This window comes from Leptonychotes weddellii, chromosome 7 (genome assembly GCF_054177405.1).
Source record: "Leptonychotes weddellii isolate Sample4059 chromosome 7, ASM5417740v2, whole genome shotgun sequence".
NCBI lineage: Eukaryota > Metazoa > Chordata > Mammalia > Carnivora > Phocidae > Leptonychotes > Leptonychotes weddellii.
The window spans coordinates 96,229,613-96,254,630 of NC_138375.1; the positions used below are offsets into that span (position 1 = coordinate 96,229,613).

Sequence of the window (25,018 nt, forward strand, 5' to 3'; positions counted from 1 at the left end):
TCGATCCCAGGACCCTGGGATCCTGACCTGAGCTGAAGGCAGTTGCTTAACCAACTGAGCCACCCAGGCACCCCGTATTTTTTTTTAACAATAAAAGGAAAAGCCATCTCTTGGAGAAAGTAATAAATGTTGAGGTGAAAGAAAAATACCCCCCTCCCCCGATAATTAAACCATGTTCATAGACATGTTTCTAAGGAAGATCACACACCAAGGACAGTCTGGAGCAGCGTGAGTGACCACCTGGGGTCACAGCCACAGAACCTTCCCTCACCTGCCTCCCCTCCTGCTTTGAAGGACTCATTCTTTCCACCCATTTCCACCCCAACATCGAGGAGTAGTTGCTTTTTAGTCCATTTTGTTTTCAACACAATGTAGTATCGATCCGAGTAAACAAGACCTTCTCCTTCCACCCCCACCCCTAGACCAACCGGACTGGAAGGTACCGCCACTGGTGCTGCCTTCTCTCCCCACAGCCTGTAACTTAACGTTCTGTTCTCAACTGAATTGTGATGGTTAGAAACTTCACGTATAGTTTGTGGAAATCATAGAATTAGACCTATTGCTTAAAAAGAACAAAACTAGTTGTGGCCACATGATCTACAGTGGGACAAGGGACTCTCAAAGAGGCGATGAGTAAAATTCCTGGGTCGTCTCTTTACAGATGCCTGTCCTGCGAGCTGCAAACTGCATATGACAACAAAGACTTAAGAAGTCATAATACCAAGCTTTGGATCACTCACCTCTGTACTGTTAGTTGCAAGAGAAATAAACCTTTCTTTTAAAATTGTGGTAAAACATATATAACATAAGAAATGCCATTTTAGGGCGCCTGGGTGGCTCAGTTGGGTAAGCGACTGCCTTCGGCTCGGGTCATGATCCTGGAGTCCCGGGATCGAGTCCCACATCGGGCTCCCTGCTTGGCGGGGAGTCTACTTCTGCCTCTGATCCTCCCCCTCTCATGTACTCTCTCTCTCTCTCTCTCATTCTGGCTCTCAAATAAATAAAATCTTTAAAAAAAAAAGAAAAAGAAATGCCATTTTAACCATTTAAAAAATTAATTTAGACCTTTTAACAGGTGTTTGCCATTTGATTTTTTGAAAAAAAATCAAGTTGTAAACTTTTATTACAAATTAAAAATGAGGTTCTTAAAAGTCTCAACTCGACCAGATATGAAACAATTTAAAAACCTTTAATGGCGTATTGAAAAAAAAAAAAAATCGGGCTTAAAAAAACAAAACAAAACAAAAAAAACCCAAACACATTTATCATTACCAAAAATGGACATCTTTAGGTAAAAATAATAGAAACCCCATGCTGCATAGATAATGCAGATTAGAAATTCTGGTTATCTGCTCAATGGGCAAAAGGCAAGCACTTAAGGTCTTCAGCTCCAATCTTTTGCTCATTTCTTATTGCTGGAATTTCTTATTTACCTCTTCTTGTTGGATGACTAAACCGGATGATGTCAGTGATGGTAAGCCCACATTTACTTAGCCCTGCCCTTTCAGGCTTACAAGCCAACCAGTTCTCAGCTGTAGAATGGCTGGTTTTGTCTCTGCAAAATCTCGTGGTTTGGGGTTTTATGGGCATCTGCGTGGGTCACCGAAGTTCCACCGGCAAGGATCTTGAGGTGGCTGCTGATGTTGGGTCTCATCTTAATTTTCCTTACTTTCTTCAACTGGAGGTCCCCTGCGGAATCGTGGTGCCTCGGTACCCTCTCCTCCTCCAACATCAAACTCCAGCCTCGCTCTCTCTTACTCTGCGCAGGTATTTCCCGGGGTTATTCTTTATGGCGGTCTGGTATACAAACACATCTTCCTCGGTCTCATTCCTGTCGATGGAACCACTTTACTGTCTCCAGAACCTTTGTTGTAATGACTTTGTCATTGCCAGTGGGCGCCACGGAGGCTACTGCCCCGGATGCTGAGCCTGGTGTCCAAAGAGCAGAGGGTGGGCGGGGGCTGGGTCACCTCCCTCCACTTGCTGCTGGTGGTGACAGTGATGGGGACTGGGCCAGCTGTGGCAGCTGCACCTCCTGCCGGGTGTGATGGTTCCTGGGCCATGGGGGTGGGGCTGCTCAGAGCTCTCTGGGGTCCACTCTCCTTCCCACATCTGCTGGAACTCCCATTTTAGCCATTTTTAAGTGTATAATTCAATGGCACTAATTGCGTTCAGTTCACACTGTTGTGCAACCACTGCCACTATCTGTTTCCAAAACTTTTCCAACACCCCAAACAGAAACTCGGTAACCATTAAACAGTAATTCCCCAGTGGCCCCAGCCTCTGCCAACCACTAATCCTTTCTGAAGAGAAACAGCTTTTATCTTATTTGAGTCACTGTGCTTTTTGTTGGCTTTTGTGTAGCTGCTTAACCTGCACCCTTATACCCACAGAGGCTGCTATTAGGAATAGGGTACTGCTCTGAGAATAACGAAACTTGTACAGGAAGAGAAGGTGAGGACAGACACAGTGCCGGCTGGGAAGCTGGCAATCCTCATTATACCATGGGTAACATTTGTTAAAACGATTTCATGTCATGACTTGGAAGGCAGAACAATTACCTACTGAGGCTTAGCTCTAGGGGAACTTCTGGGGAAAACTAATGTTGGTGCATATTTGTTGCTATTTGTGACTTTTAGAAAGATTACGAGAGAGATGAACTCAATTGAGAATGTTCAGTTTGCAAAGATGGAAGGAAAAGACTTCTACTAACAGAGGTTCTGTCTGTGCCTTACAATCTAGGACTTCAGATGGATGGCAGAGACAATTGCTCTGTCCTCCTAATACCAGAGAAAAGATTGTCACTCAGATTTCCTGAACTGTAGAGATTAGTTTGAGAATGCTGCCTTCCTCCTCAAGCCTACTCTTTCAGAAGGCCCCAAAGCAGATTCCATTAAATTGAGGAAAAGCAAGATGGACAGGATACAGGAACCAATATAAAAAGATCTGGAAGGTTTAAGAACGACTGACCAAAAATATTATTTGGGTTGAATTATTTTAACATGAATCTGACTGGATGCAAACAGACAAGAAACCTACTAAGTTTTTGAGGGTATTATATTACCAAAGGCATCATGAGCTTGGCCTGCAAAAGCTTGTGGTTATTTGATCCCTAAAGGAACCCTCAGGCTTCAAACCAGCATCAGCACGAATCCTTACTAGTAGCCGCACAGGATATGGTCGTGGAGGGTAACAGACAAGAAAGAATTCTTGGCAGGCAAAACCAGGGATCATGTAGTACAATTGCTAAACAAATTTCTGCTAGAAAAAAACCCCAAATCACTTTAATGAGCTATTCAAGGAACTTCATCAGAGCAAGGAATCCTCACAATTCCTGCCAAACAGTTTTTGAAAATTGGTATGGGCCTGCTGTATGTTTTCTATTCTTTCCTTTTCCATATAGGAGTTTTTAGTGTGGTTACTGTGTTCCTATTCTACCAGTGGGCGTGTGTCCTGGGGATGAATGGACCAGACAGCATGCCCTCTCTTTCATAGACTGCTAGATCATGAGGAAGCTCCAAGTGGGGAGAGTTCCAGACGTCATGGTCTTTGAGCTCAAGGCAGTAACTGGTTATGGTCTGACATATGGTAAATGGGTTCTATGTGTGGGAAAAAAGGCACTCACAGTCATCTGGAGAGGCAGACTGTGGTGGAGCTGTCTAGCTGACTCTGAGAATGCATTTCTAATTCTTCCTTTTTACCCTTTGGTAATAGAATCCCCTCAGCTGAGCAAATGGCCGTCAACTGAAGACTACATTTCCCAGGTTCCCCTGCAGCTAGGTACGACTAGATGATGGAATCTGAGTCAATAGGAGGTGAATGGAGTGGATGTATGTCATTTCCAGGGTGTCTCTGTCCTTTATTTTCCCTCTTCCAAATAGGCCAGGAAATGGTGACAGCTGGAATGGCCTTGGAAGTCACTTGTTAAGGACAGAGAGGTGCTCCACCAGCCCTGGACTGTTGACTTGGTGAAAGAATACAACTTTTAGTTTATTTAACCCATTCTATTTTTTTTTTTAAAGATTTTATTTATTTATTTGAGAGAGAGAGAATGAGAGACAGAGAGCACGAGAGGGAAGAGGGCAGATGGAGAAGCAGACCCCCTGCTGAGCAGGGAGCCCGATGTGGGACTCGATCCGGGGACTCCAGGATCATGACCTGAGCCAAAGGCAGTCGCTTAACCAACTGAGCCACCCAGGCGCCCTAACCCATTCTATTTTAATTAGAACAGCTTAGGCTGTGGCCACACCAAGGCTACCAGTGAGCAAGGGAAAGCTAAAAGCCTTCAGGAATTAGGAGGCATAATACTCAAATAGGCATGTTGGTCTCTGAAGCTAACTTCAACACTGGTGAACAAAGCAAACCCTTTTCTTAAAATCTTCCACAAAAACGAAAGAAAGACAAACATTCAGAGTACCTCTTTGCACCTTGTATTAAATGCCATTTCCATCTTCCTTCTAGTTTCAGGGATACAACATTTCTTCATGACAGGAAAGTAGTGTGGATATTTTAAGGTAATTTTATACTTGTCATCATCTGTCTTTTCTAAACTGTCAATGAAATCATCAGGAAGAGCACCTGCAAGAAATCATTTTCTCATACATCAATTTTTCCACTCATTATTAGTTTATTTAGCATTGGCATGGTGCCTTTAAGAAGCTCTAGGAATTCTGTGGAGTAATTGAAATTCAAGTAAAATAATGACAACCCTTATAATATCATTTTGAAGCTACTGGAATGGGGGTGGTGATTAGAGGACAGGTGGCTTAGGAGATGGTAATTCAAATTATGAACAGGCTTCAGTGTACTTGTGCAGATGGTGTTTTGATGGAGAACAGGCAAAACTAAGCCAAGAAAGATCCAGAACAAATTAAGAAGAGACTAGTTTAAGTTATACTGTAGGGGATATTATAAGGTAAAAAATTTCAAGGCACTGAAGGCTGTTAAACACCAGCATAAGTTACCAAGAAATATTATGAAATTTCCTCTGGAGCATCTCTAGAAATAGTATACATACTTTTATTAGCATAAAATCTAGGCATGGTTCGGTTATCTTTTCTGTAGAAGGGGTGATAGGTTCTGTAGAAGGTACTGGATCATTTTTTAAAGAATTCTTTCAACCTTGATTTGGCAAACTGTGAGGTAACATTATTTTCCTAAATTATATTATTTAACCAGAAAAAACCCAGAATTTTACCAAGTTCAGCCTTGGAAAATACAAGGAAGGTATCGTCCTCATTGAGGTTTTTGTTGAAGTCAATACATAGCTCACTCATTCTTTTCTTCATTGCTTTGATTTCCTGAACAGAAGATACAAATATAGAACATTAACAATAAAAAGAAACTTTCATTTTTAATGCCATCAAATAAGTTTCACTTTTACATGAAGATTGGCTTCTATGCCCAACCCTCAGGAAGTATGTTTTTTAATGATGTGTTTCATAAAATAGTTTCCTGCCATCTTCTATGCTGTGTCCGTGAGGATCTGTATGCAACATGTACAAAAAGGCAATCCCAGTGATGTGTTAGAAATTAGTCATAAACTGGGTACCTAGGTGGCTCAGTTGGTTAAGCCTTCGGCTCAGGTCATGATCCCGGAATCCCGGGACCGAGCCCCGCTTCGGGCTCCCTGCTCAGCGGGGAGTCTGCTTCTCCCTCTGACCCTCTCCCCCTCTCATGCTCTCTCTCATTCTCTTTCTCTCAAATGAATAAAATCTTAAAAAAAAAAAAAAGAAATTAGTCATAAACTCGTAAGAAACTAAATAAATTTAGGAGGTTGAGTCAAAGCAGACTCAGGCACATAATATATACACACAATGAATAGTTGCTGGGTGAATAAATGATTCTAGTAGCCTGTTAATAATTAACATCTTTCAATCTTTTCCAATTCAAAGTTTTAATGTAGAAATCAGTATCTGGTGCTGAAGTAAACTGAGACAATTAATTCTATGGTTGCTTTGGAAAAAAGGTCATGTCTTAGTTTTATAGACCTTTGTAAACTAAGGTGATATGGGCCTTAACATTTGTATAAAAACTATTAGGTGTGAAAACAAAGGAAGCAAAAAAGGAAACCACAAGAAAAAACACGAAACATTTTTATTAACTTGTCCCATCTTCTAAAAATGCTAGATAATGAAATTTACATCAACCATAATGGTTCTCAAAGCATGGCCCTGACCAAAAGTGTCAGCATCACCTGGGAATTTGTTAGAAATGAATATTCTTGAGACCCACACCAAGCCAACTAAAACACACTCTCAGAGGTGGGATCCTGTACTCAGAGCTTTCACAGCTTTGCTGTAAACCATCACTTGGTTTGGATGTCTTTCACACTTGTTTCCTGTTCTACTGTGTAGAAGAATGACCTGGTAATTCTGATGTGCACTAAAGTGGAGTCTGCTGACTGAACACATACTGTGCAGCACTGTTTTTGGACACTCCGGTTGTCACCCCAAGCTCTCTTCCACCTTTCCCCCATTCTACACTAGCCCTGTAGATTGGGTGGGATCTGAGCCTATCTGAAGTTCCAGGGTAACTCTACAGCAGTTAGGTAGTCCCATCCCCACTAGAGTATTGACTGGTTCAGGTAAGCCAGGCCTGGCATTCTCCTGACTGAAGGGGGATTCAGGATTAGGCATATGATCCAATCTGGGCCATTAAGACACGAGGGGAGGTTTGAGGGAAGCTTCTCTATGTCCTTCTGGATGGTGGATCTTCTAGTTAATACAAGCAAATAAATCTCTTCTATTGTTTAAACTGTGTCAACAGAGTTTTGTCAGTTGTAAATACATTGCAACTAATACAATGCCTCAAACAGAAATGATGACTGACCTGGAAGACCAAAAGGTAAGGTAAGTGAGATCAGTCACACATTTCTCCTCTAACTAGGTTAAGAGGATACAAGGTGTTCGAAGGGCATTTACGTGACAGAAAGGTACCTGTATCTCAGTGGTACCTTCAGTTATATCTACATAGTAGTATGCTGACATCACCTGGTTTGGATGTCTTTCACACTTGTTTCCTGTTCTACTGTTTAGAAGAATGACCTGGAAACAGATCATGGGTTATATGTCCTGTCTAAGAAGAATGATTTAATTCTGTAGCTGGATTTACTTCTGAAACTGGAAGACCGGATTAGCATTAGACAAAAGAAAAAGTTTGAGAAGCACTTTTCAGTAGCTAATCTGTCTGCTTTTAAAGGGCATATGCAGTTGGTCCTTGAGCAACAGGGATTTGAACCATCCAGGGCAACTTATATACAGATTTTTTTTCAATAAATAAAGTTCAGTACTATAAATGTGTTTTTTCTTCCTTACGATTTTCTCAACAACATTTTCTTTTTTCTGGCTTACTTTAAGAAGATAGTATCTAAAACATGTAACATACAAAACACATCTTAATCGACTATGTTATGGATAAAGCTTCTGGTCAATAGCAGGCTGTTGGTAGTTAAGTGTTTGAGGAGTCGAAGTTATATGGATTTTTGAATGTGCAGGGGGGTTGCCACCTCAACCCCCAGGTTGTTCAAGGGCCAACTGTTTTAATCATAGGGTATTCCATTCCAAAGTGCTTATATTAAAACTCTCCATCATAAAAATTTTATTACCAGTGACCAAGGGAGTGTGGAGAGTGCAAATCAACTATTAAGACCTGGAACCAGCCATAAGAAAATGTAAAACAGAGCAGGGAAAATAAGCCCAGCACACATGAAACAAATATAATTTGCAAAGGATTAAAAAAAAAAAAAACAATTATCAGTTGTCTGTCAGTCACCATGAGATTAAGAGGAGTTGTAGAATTTAAAACCACTGACTACCAAATACATTGTAAATGGATTTGTATTATGCATTATTTTCCATATTACAAATGTATTGTTTCCCAACCTGTTTTTTGTTGTATTTTATTTATTCTTTTTTTCCCAGTAAGAAAAAGAAACACAAACTCACATTTTGTACTTGTTCTGGAAGATGGAGCCCATTCCTTTTTCCCATTTTAATGGACTTTTCCAAGTATCTTCTGGCTTCAGGTTTTATCTTACTCAGATCACATGTTTCCTGAAATGAAAGAGTGTGACAACCATTTCTGTTATAATAGTGCACGGGTAAATTATAAACTGTGAGACCAAAGCAAATTTATTCATCATCTCTGTTGGGTTATGAAGCACATAGGTGATTACAAGGCAGGTTCTTTTGAAGACCTAATTTCTTTTATGCTTTAGTGAGCTTTGCTCATTTAAAAGAGAAAAATTAATAAAAAGCTAACCAGAATTGCCTTGCCTTGCATCAGAATCAAGAGTGCCACTTGAAAGTGTGATAAAAGAAACATTTGCATAATCTCATTCTGAGCATTCTCTATGACCATGGTCTTTTTCAAAAAACATACTCCTTATCACAAATCATCTGGATTTAATTTTCCATCATTTGCTAACCTGGTTCCACTTGAGAGGCCGGAATAGAAATAACGGGCAAATTTTACACAAATGGAGAGTGGGACTCTTTTGCCAACATACCAAACAAGGACAGCTGGATAAAACCCCAGCCAAAGGCTTCCAACACTTCAAAAATGCTCTACTGTCATTTGGCAAGAGAGATCAAGAGACTACAGCAAGCAGCATATGAACAAGTATCTGGGGAAAATGAGTCAACACTGCACAAAAAGGAGGAAAGCTGGACAGAACATTTGAACCTGTATGCAGCAACACAAACAACATCACTCAAAAGAATGGGGGGCCCTCGAGGAGAATGGAAAATTCCCCCGGCAATAGCAAGGTAATAAAAATACCAGATGTTTCTTCAAAACAGGTGGCAGAATATACATGGCACATCTGGATGACTGGCCAGTTCATGTCCCTGGGAGGAAATGCACTCCGGACAGACTCAGCAGGTGTAATGGATTCAGTTTGGGTGAGAGCCAATGAGGGACATCTGTCTCCAGAGCCTTAGAGACCTACCATTGGGTGCACTCTCTCTCTCTCCATCAAGACCTGGGCTACCCACCCCTCAGCTTTATATTTTCCCAACGAAATACATCTTTGAAAGAACAATGTTTAGCTTTAGAGCCTGCATTTTATTTTATTTTATTTTTTTTTAAATTTTTTTTTAAGATTTTATTTATTTGCGAGAGAGAGAATGAGAGACAGAGAGCATGAGAGGGAGGAGGGTCAGAGGGAGAAGCAGACTCCCTGCTCAGCAGGGAGCCTGATGCGGGACTCGATCCTGGGACTCTGGGATCATGACCTGAGCCGAAGGCAGTTGCTTAACCAACTGAGCCACCCAGGCGCCCCTAGAGCCTGCATTTTAGATTGTTGGTGTTAATGCTTTTGCTGCAGTAACTGTAATTTTTCACATTTTGTTGCAGTGGGCAAATAGCTGTATTTTATTTTTTTTAAAGCTTTTATTTATTTATTTGGGGGGGAGAGAGAAAGAGAACATGCATGAGTAGGGGGGAGAGGCAGAGGGAGGGTAGGGAGGGGGAGAAGCAGACTCCCCACTGAGCAAGGAGCTCTACACAGGGGCTTAATCCCAGGACCCTGAGATCATGACCTAAGCCGAAGGCAGATGCTTGACCAACTGAGTCACCCAGGCCCCCCCCAATAGCTGTATTTTAACTGAGGGTACTACTTAATACAACGATCTGTATTTCACTTTACCTATCAATAAAAAATTTTATGTTCTAGTACTAAAGCACTTTTGTGCACATTACTCACTGTTTCCTCTGCGTTTATTCTCAGTGGAGGCAGAGAACAGTTAGATACCTTTTTCCATAATAACCTCCGTTTATATCCTTGGAGAACTTCTGAGCATGCTGGCATGACTGGGGTTGGAACCCTTCCTAACTGGTATTGGCACACACTGGGATCCCAGCAGTAGGTGCCTGCAACAGGAAGAAACCCATAATGGCCAGGGAGATAACAGGGCTGTGGGCTGGCTCCCTTAGGGATGGCTAACAGTTCAAGTCACAGTGTTCATGTGCAAGTGATTAACCTGGGTTGATCAAGGCTGGTTTTAACAGCACCAGGAAGTATGTCCTGAGGTGTGGGGCACAGGAATAGGAGTTTCTAGAAGATATAATACTGGGTGTTGTAAGGTTGGGGAGCATCTAAGCAGGAGCTATATGTAGCAGGGACAGAGGAAAAAAATCCCCCATAAGAAGGGCCTAGAGAGAGCTGGGTAAGTTGTGAAGGACCCAAATATGCAGGCGGAGATCCCGAGCAGAGGGCCTTTCCAGCAGGGCAGTGAGCCAAGGCAGAAGCTGGGCACAGTGCTGGACAGCAGTGTCCTAGTACTTGGGTTCTTGGGTTCACCTGGTCACAATGGCCCTGAGCTTAGGCTCATGACAAGTCTCAGCAGCTGATGTGAGCAGAATTCTCACTCTATGCTACACTCGATCAGGAAGGGCTCACATACGAGGAGCGCCTGGACTTGCTGTATCTTGGAGTGAGTACTTGGGCTGCTACTTCAGAAAGCCTAGAAGCATACTCAGTACAGTAAATTTAAACTCATGGTCTTGATGAGGTAAAAACTATTGACTCCCCAAAAAGGTAAGACAAGCATAAACAGGTAGAAGGATGTTCTGAGAAAAATCTGCCCCGAATCAGGTTTAATTAAAATATGACTATCTGTACTGAAATATTTGACTTACCACAGAAATGACACTTAAAATTCCGACTCAGTTGTAACAAGGCACCATCTGCCAGTCAGACTCTGAGGTCTCAGAAATCTCTGGAGGGCTCTCGTAGGAGTAAAACACTTCTAAAATGTGCTTCTAAAGCACATTCCTGTCCCAGAGCTGATCATATGAATATTCTCCCTTATAATCTCCAGGCAAGATTAGAATTACTGCTTACGGATTTTCTAACAGGGAATCAGCCAATACTTCTAGACTGCTCTGCCGTAGTTGCACCTTCCTTCCTGAATAAGAATTTAATCCACTTGAATTGGAACCAGGTCTCAGACATCTTTGGGTGAAGTTTCTCCTCTTTAGGGGCGGGGGAAGGCCTAAAGTGCTCTTCTGTAATTTTCAAACTTATATTATCCGACAGTAGAGGCTCTTTATTTAATCTCTGCGGTGACAAGATTTAGTGTCTTCCTAACCTCCTCCTATAACAAAGAGGTTTTATATAAAAGTGTGAACGCGTGTGCATGCATTTGTGATACACACTTAACACATGTGCTTATATACTCATATCACAGACAAGAAAATGATGTTTAAAGGATCTTCCTAATATCACTCAGCTATTTATTAGTAAAAATGGGGAGAAACAAATTCTGCAAAATTCTTACTTTGATACTTTCCCCAATATATTATACCACTACATTACAACACCTTAATTTATTATCATTCTTCAAAATTTCATTACAAACAAGTGAAGATTTTTTTAATTTCTCTCCAGTCCTCCCCACCATCTATCCCATAACTGTGTCCTTTTCTTTGCAAGACCCTCACATTTCCAGTTCCTAAAATATGTAAATAAAAAATAATTTCAGGGGGACTTTCTATATCGTGTATACAAAGTAGAAAATACACTGTTAAAAGAACCCTGAAAATTAAGACAGTATACTTCTTTGAATATGATTTAGAAAAATGGATTCATAAGCTTTGAATATGCTAAAGCAACAGAACATAACAACAGAGTAGAATACAGATCCTATTGCAAAAGCTAAGAGAGAGGCATAACTTAATTAAATGGGTTATATTTGCAGTTTTCTTTCTTTCCTGTTCTCTTCAATGTTATGTTTTCTGTTAGGTTTCTATCTGACTATTGTGAAAAGGGCATTCTTAGGTAGCTGCTTGTGCTCCCAGAGAGGGGGGCCACACAAAGGCCTGCTTGCTGACATATTCAACATACTACTACAAGAGCCCCTGTTTTGGTATGAGCCAGAGGCCCAGTGAGGACACTGGGAGTGGGAAACCATACTTCACGAAGACACATTTTAACTGCGGCCAGTTCAGTTGCATTCAGCATACATTCACTGAGTTCCTACTTATGCCAGATACTGGAGAAACAAAGATGAATATCCTTGAGGTAGAGTAGGAGACCATACAGTGCTTAAAAGCATCTTTACTTAATCCCATGACCTATTGTTTTACACTTTAACATTAAAACTTTAAGTCATTAATTGGCTAAGATGAATTGGCCTGACCAAAGCCCAGGGCTCTGAAAAAAATATAAACAATATTACAATAGATATGTGTATTTCTCGATTCAGCTGGCATCAGTGAGACTCCGACTTCACTAAAGAATCCCTCTTCTGTGCTTATTAGTTAGCAACCCACTGAAATAAAATATTATATGCCTGGATTGTTTTATTTTTTAATTTTTAAAAAAGATTTTATTTATTTATTTGACAGAGAGAGAGACAGCAAGAGAGGAAACACAAGCAGGGGGAGCGGGAGAGGGGGTTGACGTGGGGCTCGATCCCAGGACCCTGGGATCATGACCTGAGCCGAAGGCAGATACTTAACGACTGAGCCACCCAGGCACCCGCCTGGATTGTTTTAACATGGAGACACTGCACATTTTTCTTACCAACATGGCTTGAAAGAGGGTCTATGAAGCCTCTACTGGCTTCTTAGCCAACAACTAAGAAACCTTTGTCAGGATTGGGAAATGCCAAGACCTATGGCCCTGACTGCTGGCTTTTGATACCTGGACAAGTTTTTAGCTAAAGGGATGAGGAAATGCTTGTTTTAATTTCTTTTTTTTTTTTTTTAAAGATTTTATTTATTTATTTGAGAGAGAGAGAGAGTACAAGCAGGGCAAGCAGCAGGGAGAGGGAGAAGCAGGCTCCCGCTGAGCAGACAGCCTGATGTGGAGCTCGATCCCAGGACCCTGGGATCATGACCTAAGCCGAAGGCAGATGCTTAACCAACTGAGCCACCCAGGCGCCCCTTGTTTTAGTTTATTCTTTTTTTTCTTCTGGTGGAATTAAGGCTAAGTTTAACATGTTAAATTTGCATGTAATATTTTTAATCTACAAATGAATAAAATTACATACATACGTTATAAAGACAAATTAAATCCACCTTTCAATTTATGAAATAAAATAGTAACAACACTGCTGCATTTACCTGTGCAACAGATAACCATTCTCCTGACTTTTTGAGAGAGAGACAGCCAGAGAAGGAACACAAGCAGGGGGAGCAGGAGAGGGAGAAGCAGGCTTCCCGCAGAGCGGGGAGCCTAATGCGGGCCTCAATCCTAGCACCCTGGGATCATGACCTGAGCCAAAGGCAGACACTTAACGACTGAGCCACCCAAGCGCCCCCATTCTCCTGACTTTTATACTAAACATTTTTTCCAGTTTTACCACTTACATATACATTGTTTAGTTTTGTTTCTTTTTGAGCTTGCTAAAATGATATCCCAATATGTAGTGTTCTGCAACTTTTTTCTTTCATTGTTACTAAGATTCAGCCCTGCTGTTGCATGAGGCTGTAGTTTATTTACTGCTATAAAATATTCCAACGTAAATATACTAAAATTCATTGGTGCATTTTCCTGCTGGTGGAAATCTGAGTTGTTTCAGTGTTTTACTATTATTATGTTGCTATGAACATTTGTCCAATTTCACCTGTGTACAAACGCAAAAGTATTTCTAGGTAAACAGTGAGGTGGGGGACAGCGAGGATATGCTGTCCCCCCATATATGGAGAATGTGAGATCCAACTTTTCCTCCAAATTAATTATTACTCTAATTTTTGAATTAATTTACACGTTTACCAGCAGGGCATAAACATTCCCACTGATTCACACTCACAGATACTGGCCACTGTTAGACTTCTTTATTCTTGCCAGTCTGGTGAGTAAAAATGGTATCTTATTGTGACTTTCATTTGCACTTCCCTGATTACTAATGAGGCTGACATGTTAAATTGCCATTTGTGTTTCTTCTGAAATATCTTTTCATGTCATTTGCTCATTTTTCTTTTGGGATGTTTGCCTTTTTTATTGATTGTAGTAGATCTTTATATATCCTAGGTACTAATACTTGCTGGTTTCACGTTTTACAAATTTCTTAATTTAGTATTTAAGTATTTCAGTATTTTTAGTATTAGTGTCTTTTTTTTTTAAGATTTCATTTATTTATTTGAGAGAGAGAGAGAGAACACGCGCACAAGGAGGGGGAGAGGCAAAGGAAGAGAGAGAAGGAGGTTCCCAGCTGAGCAGGGAGCCTCATGCAGGCCTCAATCCCAGGACCCAGAGATCACAACCTGAGCTGAAGGTAGATGCTTAACCAACTGAGCCACCCAGGTGCCCCAGTATTAGTGTCTTTTCACTTTATTAATAGAAGTTCTTTATTTTTTTTTGAAAGATTTATTTATTTTAGAGAGAGAAAGGGGGGGGCGCAGGGGGGAGGGGCAAAGGAAGAGGGAGAGAATCCTTAAGCAAACTCCCTGATGAGCAGGGAACCTGACTAGGGGCTCAATCTCAGGACTCTGAGATCATGACATGAGCCAAAGCCAAGAGTCGGACACTTAACCAACTGAGACACCCAGGCGCTCCAGAAGTTCTTTGTTTTAATTTAGTCATGTTTATCAGTCATTTTACAGTTAGTACTTTGCAGTTAACAAATACTTCACTGCTCAGGTGTCATAAAGATATATTTCTATATAAACTTCTAGAAGCAGTTTCTCAGTTTGGTTGTGAGGAGGAGATCCAATTTTTCCTTTTCCTACATGGATAAGCCATGTCCTAGCACCAGTTACTGAAGGCCTATCTTTTAGATCTGTCACCACCTGTTCCTCACTTTCGTTTTGAGTAAGTATACCAAGAGGTACACATTTACCTCTGTGGCTCCTAGGAAGTTACCATTTCTGAGCTTCAGTATTTCCGTTTATAAAAAGGGATGCCTCACAAGATTGGTATAAAAGTTCAATTAGATAACTACAACGCTGTGCCAATGTAAACTACTAACCATACATTAGGAAGGACGTAGGAAAACTATGGTACACTAGTCTCAGGCTCAATTATAATTTCATCCATCTATAGTCACACATGACTTATTTTGGAGATTCTGAAACATGACTGCAAATTAGTTGATACTTCTTACACTGAGATGTAGTGTCCCTTGAATTTGGGCAGACTGCAGTCAATCAATACAGTATGGCCGAAGTGATGTTATGTGACTTCTGAGATGGTCAGAAAAGGCAATGCAGCCTCTGTGGAGTGTGCTGCAACACCCTTGCTGGAGTCCTGAGTCTCCACGAAACATGTCCTACTACCCTGACGCTACCATGCTGTGAGAAAGCCCAAAGCACATAAGGAGACAATGTGGAGATGCCCAGACATGACATGGAGAGAGAAATATCTGGTTGGCTTCCGCATGCTTCAGCTCCAGACACCACTGCCTTCAACCCACGCAAGACCCCAAGCCAGCCACCCAAATGCTTCCTTTCTCAATTCCTGATCCACAGAAACTGTGACAGAAAATAAAATGATTGCTGCTCTTTTCAGCCAGTAAGTTTTGAAGAGGTTATATACATCAGTAGACAACTGGGAGCCTTATTGAGCACAGATTTTACATAAAGAACTATGAAAAGTAATTTCATATTTCTATTCATCAATCCTAAGTGAAGAACGACATGAGAGCTAAAATAACATTTTAGATTGAATTAAGACCTTTATAGATTATTGTCTACATTGGTGGTATCTTGAGACCTCAGTATTATTCAGAGCACCTTCATTTTAGTAGATCACATCTGAAATTGCTGACTTCATATAAACTTAAGATCCTATTACCCAGCTTAATGAAGGCTTTACATGTTACATCATGGTTGCCATATTTTACGTAGAACATAACAGAGAAAAATAAATAGAATACTTAGATATAGTTTGTCTTTTTTTTTTTTAAGGATTTATTTATTTATTTATTTGACAGAGAGAGAGACAGAGTGAAAGAGGGAACACAAGCAGGGGGAGTGGGAGAGGGAGAAGCAGACTTCCTGCCGAGCAGAGAGCCCGATGTGGGGCTCGATCCCAGGACCCTGGGACCATGACTTGAGCTGAAGGCAGACGCTTAATGACTGAGCCAGCCAGGCGCCATACTTTGTCTTTTTTTAAATTAATTTATTTTTTATTTTTATTTTTTAAAGATTTTATTTATTTATTTGAGAGAGAGAGAATGAGAGACAGAGACCACGAGAGGGAAGAGGATCAGAGGGAGAAGCAGACCCCCCGCGGAGCAGGGAGCCCGATGCGGGACTCGATTCCGGGACTCCAGGATCATGACCTGAGCTGAAGGCAGTCGCTTAACCAACTGAGCCACCCAGGCGCCCCGTAAATTAATTTATTTTTTGAGAGAGAGAGACACACACACACACACAGCAAGTGGAGGGGAGGGGCAGAGGGAGAGAAGATTCTCCACCATGGAGCCCGACTTGAGGCTCGATCTAACAACCCTGAGACGATGACCTGAGCCACAATCAAGAGTTGGACGCTTAACCAACTGAGCCACCCAGGTGCCCATAACTTTGTCTTTTAATTATGAATGGGATGAGATTTACCACTGTTAAAGTGTCCAATGCTACCGGAAAGCTCATACTGATAGTTTCAGATTTTAAAAAATACTGCCTAAATATTGAGCAATATATAGAATTGTTGAATCACTATATTGTATACCTGAAACTAATTTAACACTGTATGTTAACTATACAAGAAATAAAATAAAATAAAGTAAAATAAAATAAATACTGCTTAAATAAACACAACTATTTGTCAAGGAAGGTGTTTGAAGGTAACTAAATTCACTAAACAAGCTCTAGTGCATTAAAAAAACCACAACAGCTATTTTTTATTATTCTGATCTAGCCTTAACAGACATTGTAAAAGCTTTTAAAAATGGTCACACAACAATCGACATGTATAGTAATAATTAATTACTCTTTTGGGAAAAAGGAAAAACTATGGAAACAATTCTGCACCTACTATAAATTATCACAAAAAAACGCTGAAGTGAACCTGCCCAAACAAATGAACAAATATGATGAATCCACTGGTGTCTAGTTGGCATAGAACACTAGTATACTATACAGGCAGCAGTTTATTCCCAATTTAATGGGATCAGACTACAATATATACAAAATTTAAAAGTGTAACAAAGAAATCTAAAGTGACAAACCTCCCATATTGTGATAATATTCATAAAAATCAGAGAAAAGCATTAGATAGGACATATAACATTAAGATTGCAACACCTTCTTGAGGCTAGAAAGTCCCAAATGAAAACTTAGAAGTCAGAATGAAAACAGAGTTGATCAAAGGAAATTAGAAATTCTGGGAAAAAGTTCTAAAATACATATATAATATAGAGCTAGAAAGGAAATTAGATTTTGGGGGGATGAAATAAAAAATAGGAGACTGTAGGGACGCCTGGGTGGCTCATCAGTTAATTGCCTGCCTTTGGCTCAGGTCATGATCCAAGGGTCCTGGAATCGAGTCTTGCAACGGGCTCCTTGCTCAGCAGGGAGCCTGCTTCTCCCTCTGCCATTCCCACTGCTTGTGCTTGCTCTCTCTCTGACAAATAAATAAATAAAGTCTTTAAAAAAATATAGGAGACTGTAAGGGCCATGATTTGAATCACATAGAATAATAACTGGGGTCAAAAGAATAAAACAATGCAACTAATAAGGAACAGTCATAAAGTTATTATAATTTATGTTATTTTTATAGTGCTAAAGATGAACAGTTATGAACGACAGAGATGAATATAAATTACAGGGGGAAAAGTGCCTGTTTGATATGAGAGGACAGACAGCATGAACATTTTACACGTCTAAATAAAGTCTTGATTACATATTCTTTAGTAAGTTACATATAAAACATCTGAAATAAAACTGCTTTTTTATTTAAACTCTTGCCATATTTGCTAAAAAGAACAAAATTTTTGAGGTTTTGCATAAAGACACATGCAACATTAAAAAAAAAAGTGTAGGATTATAAAACAATGGTTGTTTTCCAAACAAACTGCTGAGTGTCATGAAAATAAAAATTCAAAGCAAAGACATAATGAAACTCTAGGAAGCAAATGAACATTGGTAATGAAAAGACCAAAACATTCAAGGCAGACCCACAGAAAATATTCATTAGCCATTTCTGTGAGTCCTGAAAAATGTACAGGAATGACTGGTGTGTAGCATCAACAGTTAGCTCATCAGTATCATGGCCAAAACCACATGATATTTGCAGATAAACAACTCACAATTCCATTTGCTTGCAGTTGACCTGATCTAATATAAACCTTTCAACATTTTGAAAATTCTTTTTTTTTTTTTTTAAAGATTTTATTTATTTATTTGACAGAGAAAGACACAGCGAGAGAGGGAACACAAGCAGGGGGGAGTGGGAGAGGGAGAAGCAGGCTCCCCGCCGAGCAGGGAGCCTGATGCGGGACTCGATCCAGGGACTCCAGGATCATGACCTGAGCCGAAGGCAGTCGCTTAACCAACTGAGCCACCCAGGCGCCCAACATTTTGAAAATTCTAAGAGGTTTTTACATTGAACCATTACCTTCATGATGGTTAAAAATCCTTAGATTATAGATGTATACTTTTTTTACACTTGGTCTTCAGTGTTAAGTGAATATAACTGGCAATTCAACATAAACCTATGTGGTATAACAATATATAACACTAAAAAAATATATATATATATATAAAGCTATGCTATGCCCATTAATATAATAATTAGAAACAAAATCCAGAAATTTTCAAATACTTCTTACTGTTGGTCAAAGATTTTTATTTTTTTACTGTAGATTTCATTTTTCTTTTAAAGGGATTTATAATGTTAGGGTGCCTGGGTGGCTCAGTCAGTTAAGCCTCTGACTCTTGATTTTGGCTCAGGTCATGATCTCAGAATCGTGAGATCGAGCCCCATGAAGGGCTCTGCACTCAGCAGGGAATCTGCTTGAGATTCTCTCTCTCCCTCTCTGACCCCACCCCCCCTTTTGCATGCACATGTGCATGCTCTCTCTCTCTCTCAAATAAATAAATCTTTAAAGGGATTTATAATGTCATTTACCTGTAAATGTACAATTCTCAGAAATATATCTTCTCTCATGCTCATCTCAATATCAAAACGAGAAAGTCTTTTGTCTGCTTCTGTACTTGCTGCCCGTACATCTTTGTCAGAGGAGACGTGCTGGGGAAAGTCTAGCATGGTTCGTTCCACTGTCAAGAGAGGAAAAAACCATAAGGACTCATCAAATCAGCACTAAGAAAAATACCTCCTACCTAGATGAATGATTATCTCAAATTAAGTTTTTCATTTTATACTTTCTGTAAAGGTTCCTAAGGCTATCAAGAAACAGCATCTAATGCAGGACTTGGCTGTGGCAGTGGCATTATTAGGGACAATAAGGGTGTACACTGAGCACTTATCAAAGTATGTTTAGGGTTTAATTTATTAACTGGGAATGCAGAAGGATAAAGACAGTTCTCATAGTGATGCATTTTATAGTCTGGGATGTGGGAGTACAGAATAGTTTGTGAAAAGATAAAGAAGAATACAGGACAGAGCAGCTTACGTGTCAATGAATGGGATAGTAACTCAAACACAGCAGTACTAAGAACTGGAGCACTATGTAATGCCTTATGGGGAAGGCTGGACCTTAGTATGGGCAGGGTAAGAGGAAGATCTCAGGAGAGGATTGGAGAAGGAGAGACTAGAAAAGGCGTGGGGACTGGAAGAGACAGAGATGTTTTAGAAAAAGGCAGACGAGGGGCACCTGCGTGGCTCAGTCATTAAGCGTCTGCCTTCGGCTCAGGTCATGATCCCAGGGTCCTGGGATCGAGCCCCGCATCGGGCTCCCTGCTCAGCAGGAAGCCTGCTTCTCCCTCTCCCACTCCCCCTGCTTGTGTTCCCTCTCACTGTGTCTCTCTCTGTCGAATAAATAAAATCTTTAAAAGAAAAAGGCAGACCAATTTAGTGGGAGGGGGTTTGTTTAGAATAGAAATTCTTAACCTTTACTACAGATTCCTTAGAGAATCACATCAAAAACTCTCCCCCAAATGCAAACATTCATACAAGCATAAAAAAGTTCCATACAGTTACAGAAGATTCCCAGAAATCTCAGTGGACACATCCAGTAAGCAGCTCAATATTGGGGCTACTCCTGTTACATGATGGTGGTAACGCAGTCTGCTCTAATTTTCACATATTAGAATTGTTTCTTGGGTTTTTCATACATTTGTATTTTGACTTTAATTGGGCAAAAATCTGATGTCAGTAAAATAACGATCTTACAGGAAAAAAATGAGTATGGTTTGTAGGGATGATTGCGGCTATGCTGTGACAGTGAATACAGGGTTGTTATCTTTAGTACTTAGAAGGTATTCTAAAGAGGTAAAACTTCCACATGTGATATACGGTAGAGGGTAGAACACACCAAGAAATTGTCCAGTTAAACAAGCTACCTCACTTATGTCAGTCCTCTTAAAACATTGCTACAAATAAAGCTATAAAAAGTTGCCTCAAATATCTGAATAAATTCATAAGATATAGTTTTAAAAATCAAGTTAAATAATTATTCTTTAAGGATTTCATGTAAAATATGCACTTTTATGTCTCTTGATTAAAGAAAGAATGGAACAGAATTAAAATTTCATTCATATACGCACTTGTTTGATAGAGTTAACTATATAGTTACAATTTGTTTACTTTTTAAAATTAGCTCAAGAAGATATTAAGAAAAAAATCAAAATTGCTCCAGAGCTAAAATGAGGACAACAAAATGCAGGAGCCTAAAATTGGAAACATATTCTTAAACAAACCATTTCCTTCCTTACTTTGCCACAAAGACCTGAACCAGACTTACGTTCTTACTGCCAAACTATAAACAGTACCTGACGCTAGACAAATGAGGTTTTAACAGCCATTGCAGGAGGCAGATCGAACTGAGAATATATACTGATAAGAGAAAGTTAGTCTTTTGAAAAAAAGCTACTCCTAAACTCAAAAATTTTTATGATTAACTCAAAAAGCTAAACTTACGGGATAGCAAGAATACCAAACAACTAAAAGTATATTCAAAAGATGTATTATTGGGGGGGGCGCCTGGATGGCTCACTCATTAAGCATCTGCCTTCGGCTCAGGTCATGATCCTGGGGTCCTGGGATCGAGCCCCACATTGGGCTCCCTGCTCGGCGGGGAGCCTGCTTCTCCCTCTCCCACTCCCCCTGCTTGTGTTCCCGCTCTTGCTGTCTCTCTGTCAAATAAATGAATAAAATCTTTTAAAAAAAAAAAGATGTATTATTGGGGAAGTAGCAGAATTTAAGATAATTTTTAAAAATATTTTGTTTTTTCCCCACTGATTTCTATATTTGTTAAATGTATAAGTCACCAGGCTGGCATACCATCTTGGCCATATGTGACTGAAGAACTGACACTCTGAACGAAGGACAAAACCACATACAGGGAGGGAGATACACATGGAGCTGCCTTCTGGGAAAACTCTGCCAAATGGGGACCAATTCCATCCCTCTGACTTTTTTTTTTTTTTTAAATTTTATTTATTTATTTGACACAGAGAGAGAGAGAGAGAGAGAGAGCATAAGCAGGGAGAGTGGGAGAGGGAGAAACAGGCTTCCCGCTGAGCAGGGAGCCGGATGCGGGGCTCGATCCCAGGATCCTGGGATCATGACCTGAGCTGAAGGCAGACACCCAACGGACTGAGCCACCCAGGCGCCCCATCCATCCCTCTGACTTTGACTAATGAGACCAACCAGGTCTTTTTTATTCAGCAGTTTAAACTCAAGACTTTTAGCCAGATTTAGTGGCTATTAATCAGAGTGAAGCAGGTGGTGGTAAGAGGCAGAAAATGAAACAGAAGAGGTAAGAGAGTCCCTATTATGGTGGGACATAGGGAAGGGAACTCTTGGTGATGAGGGGCTGATGGGGGTAAAGAGAGGACTACGTCACTAGGGCTGTGCAGGATTCTGGACAACCTTCCAAATTCCAGAATACATACAAATGTTTATGATATCCAATTCTACAGATAACCTATGTTCTTACAAAGCCTGGATACATGGCCAAGGTTGCTTAGTCATAATTACACTCCAGAGTACACCTAACCCTTAGGGGCAACTCACGTGAATCTTCATTCCTTTTAACTCAAAGGGCCTAATATTTATATTACAAAGATAATATATTTTAAGTGTAGGAAATATGGAAAATAGAGAAAAGCAGAGAGAATAAATTTTTAAAAATCAACTGTAAACCTAATACTCAAGAAATTAGCTATTATTAAAATCTGTGTATTTTCTTCTGGTTTCCTTCTCTGTGATTTTTTAAAAAAGTTATTAAATACTGTTCCTTAACATGATCTGAATGGCTACATAGTGTTGCAGAGGCTGAATGTATCATTATTTGGCCTTTGTACTGGTTGGCACCCAGGGGTTGTTTCCAAGCTTTTGCTATGACAGAGTACCTGTTCAAACATGAATTTATACACAATTTTTCCTGTACCTGATTATTTCCTTAGATTAAATGCCTAGATGCGGAATTGCAGGGCTAGGATATGAACTTCTTAAGAGTTTTGATGTATTATGTCAAAATACTCTCTAGAAAGCAGTTGTATCGAGAAGGTAAATTTTGTAGCACCTCTGCCAACATAATAAAAACATTTTAATCTTATTTAATTCAATTCTAGGCAATTAATTGATTATGGAAAAATCAATGTCTTGTAAAATTGGAAAATGGACTGCCCAAACAGAATGCATAAGATGGGTTATGAGGCCTACAAAATGAAATATTGAGGTATTTCTGCATCCTACTCACCTATATACTTCACTTCTACATCTGCCAGTGCCTGCAAACAGTTCTCATAAGTTACTTCCTCAACATCAAGCATTCCAATAGCATCGTACACCTGTTTGGTCTGCACGATGAGCTCCTCAGTTCTTGTTTTAATTTGCTCTGGTGAAAGATCCCATCTTAAAACATTTCTGCCAGCCACAGTATAGGAAGACATTGCCTGAAGAGGAGACATCACTTTTCTTCCTAAAGTCATTCTGAATAAAATCCTGGAACCACCAACTCTAAAAAGAATCAGAAAAAGAATAAAAATTAAGCACTTGTTGGTCCAAAGTCAATACACAAATGCGTATTATCTAATCAAATGAAAAAGAACTTTTTCATAAAATTGAGCAAATTTCTTTCAGGTGAACACATAAGCACAAAACTAAATGCCTTTGTATTTTTTTTCCTCCTTGAATGGCGATTTAATGGAATTAGTACTTACCAAACAATGAATTGGTTATGTAATTAAATCATGTTGAGAAATAAAGTTAGGTGTCAAAGACATAATATTGTCCTTTACAAATTAAACCAGTAATATTTCTTTTTTTTTTTTAAAGATTTTATTTATATATTTGAGAGAGAGAATGAGAAAGAGAGAGCAGGAGAGGGGGGAGGGTCAGAGGGAGAAGCAGACTCCCCACTGAGCAGGGAGCATGATGCGGAACTCGATCCCGGGACTCCAGGATCATGACCTGAGCCGAAGGCAGTCGCTTAACCAACTGAGCCACCCAGGCGTCCTAAACCAGTAATCTTTCTTACTTAAATGTTTTTCCTGTGCTGGGATGCCTGGTTGGCCAAGTTGGTAGAGCACGTGACTCTTGATCTTGGGGTTCTAAGTTCAAGCCCCATGTTGTGTGTAGAGATTACTTACAAAAATAAAATCTTTAAAAAAAATAAAAATTAAAAAGAAATAAATGTTTTAAATGTTTTTCTGTGGTAACATCCACCTACAATGTAACAGACTCAAAAAATATTTTGGGATTCAGCAAGGAAACATTTTCAAAATGCTCTTTTTATAATGAACAACAATGTAAAGATTTTTTTTTACAAAAATTTCATGTAAATCAACTATGGCAATTTGAATTTAAGACTTGGGAAATAAACTCCGGTATTGCTACGATGTTATTCTAAAAGATAAAAGGAAAAAGAGATTAAGTGTATGATACCAAGCTTTCACCTCCGTAAAATTTAAATAATTGATGCCATACATGTGTATATATGTAATATATACTATGTAGTATAATTTTAGAGCCTATAAATAAAAATATAATTAATAGCTAACATTTGTTGGGTGTTTAGGTACTGTACTAAAGGCTTTCCATTTATTCACTCAGTCCTCACAATAAAACTATGAGGCAGATAATATGGTTATTCTCATTTTACCAAAGAGGAAACTAAAACACAGGAAAGTTAAGTAACTTGTCCAAGGTCACACGGTTGGTAATATGGTGGGAGCTAGGATTAAAAACATAGTAGAGATCCAGAACCCACACTCTTAACTACTATGCTAAACTTCATTCCTATTATCTTATAAGACCCCAAAACAACCTTATGTGGTAAGCAGCACATTATTCCCTTTTAATAGATGATGCAGTTGAGGCTCAGAGAGGCTAAGTGACTTATCTAAGGTCATTCACTTAACAGATACTTATGAGCATATACTGTCTGGTCATTGTGACAGTCATCAAAAAGAAACAGGCAAATTGAGTAGGACCCTGCTATTGTAATATAGTGGAGAAATGAATTGATAAATGAACTATTATACTATATTGAGATGAGCACTATGACAGGGATAAACAGAGGGAACTCTGAAAGACCACAGAAGGAAGTTTTCTAGGAAGATTTTCCAGAGGGTACAAGGAGCATAGAATCAATATGACGTGGTACTTGGTTTAGGTGTGGGTGGGGGGAGAGAGAGTCAAGGATGTTGTCCAGGATTCTGTCTTGAAACCAGATGGATAGATGGTGGTGGTACCATCACTAAACTAGGAAATTCAGAAGGAGGCTCTTTGTGGGGAAAAGGAGAAATTCAATTTTGGACTTGCCAAGTTTGAAGTGGCTGCAGCACATGTAAGTGGAATTCATTAATATTAGATGATAATTGGAGTTATAGGGCTGGTTGAACTGGCCCAAGGGAGTTTGCAGAATAAGAACAGAACAACCGAGCCTTAACTCTAATTTAGTCATTGAGGTAGAAGGAAACAAGCCAGAATGGATTT

The 25,018-nt window shown here is 39.7% G+C and overlaps 1 protein-coding gene across 2 annotated transcripts in view; it reads right to left on the reverse strand.

Moving 5' to 3' along the window:
* Window positions 1–25,018, reverse strand: part of NLN (neurolysin) — a 93,588-nt gene that overhangs the window by 31,878 nt on the left and 36,692 nt on the right. For both annotated transcript variants that reach the window (XM_081825694.1, XM_081825695.1), the window contains 5 exons: window positions 22,779–23,038; window positions 19,022–19,170; window positions 7,947–8,054; window positions 5,198–5,300; window positions 4,418–4,578 (listed from right to left, as the gene is read on the reverse strand). In XM_081825694.1, coding sequence (XP_081681820.1) covers window positions 4,418–4,578; window positions 5,198–5,300; window positions 7,947–8,054; window positions 19,022–19,170; window positions 22,779–23,038 — 781 coding nt within the window. The remainder of the gene's footprint in view (window positions 1–4,417; window positions 4,579–5,197; window positions 5,301–7,946; window positions 8,055–19,021; window positions 19,171–22,778; window positions 23,039–25,018) is intronic.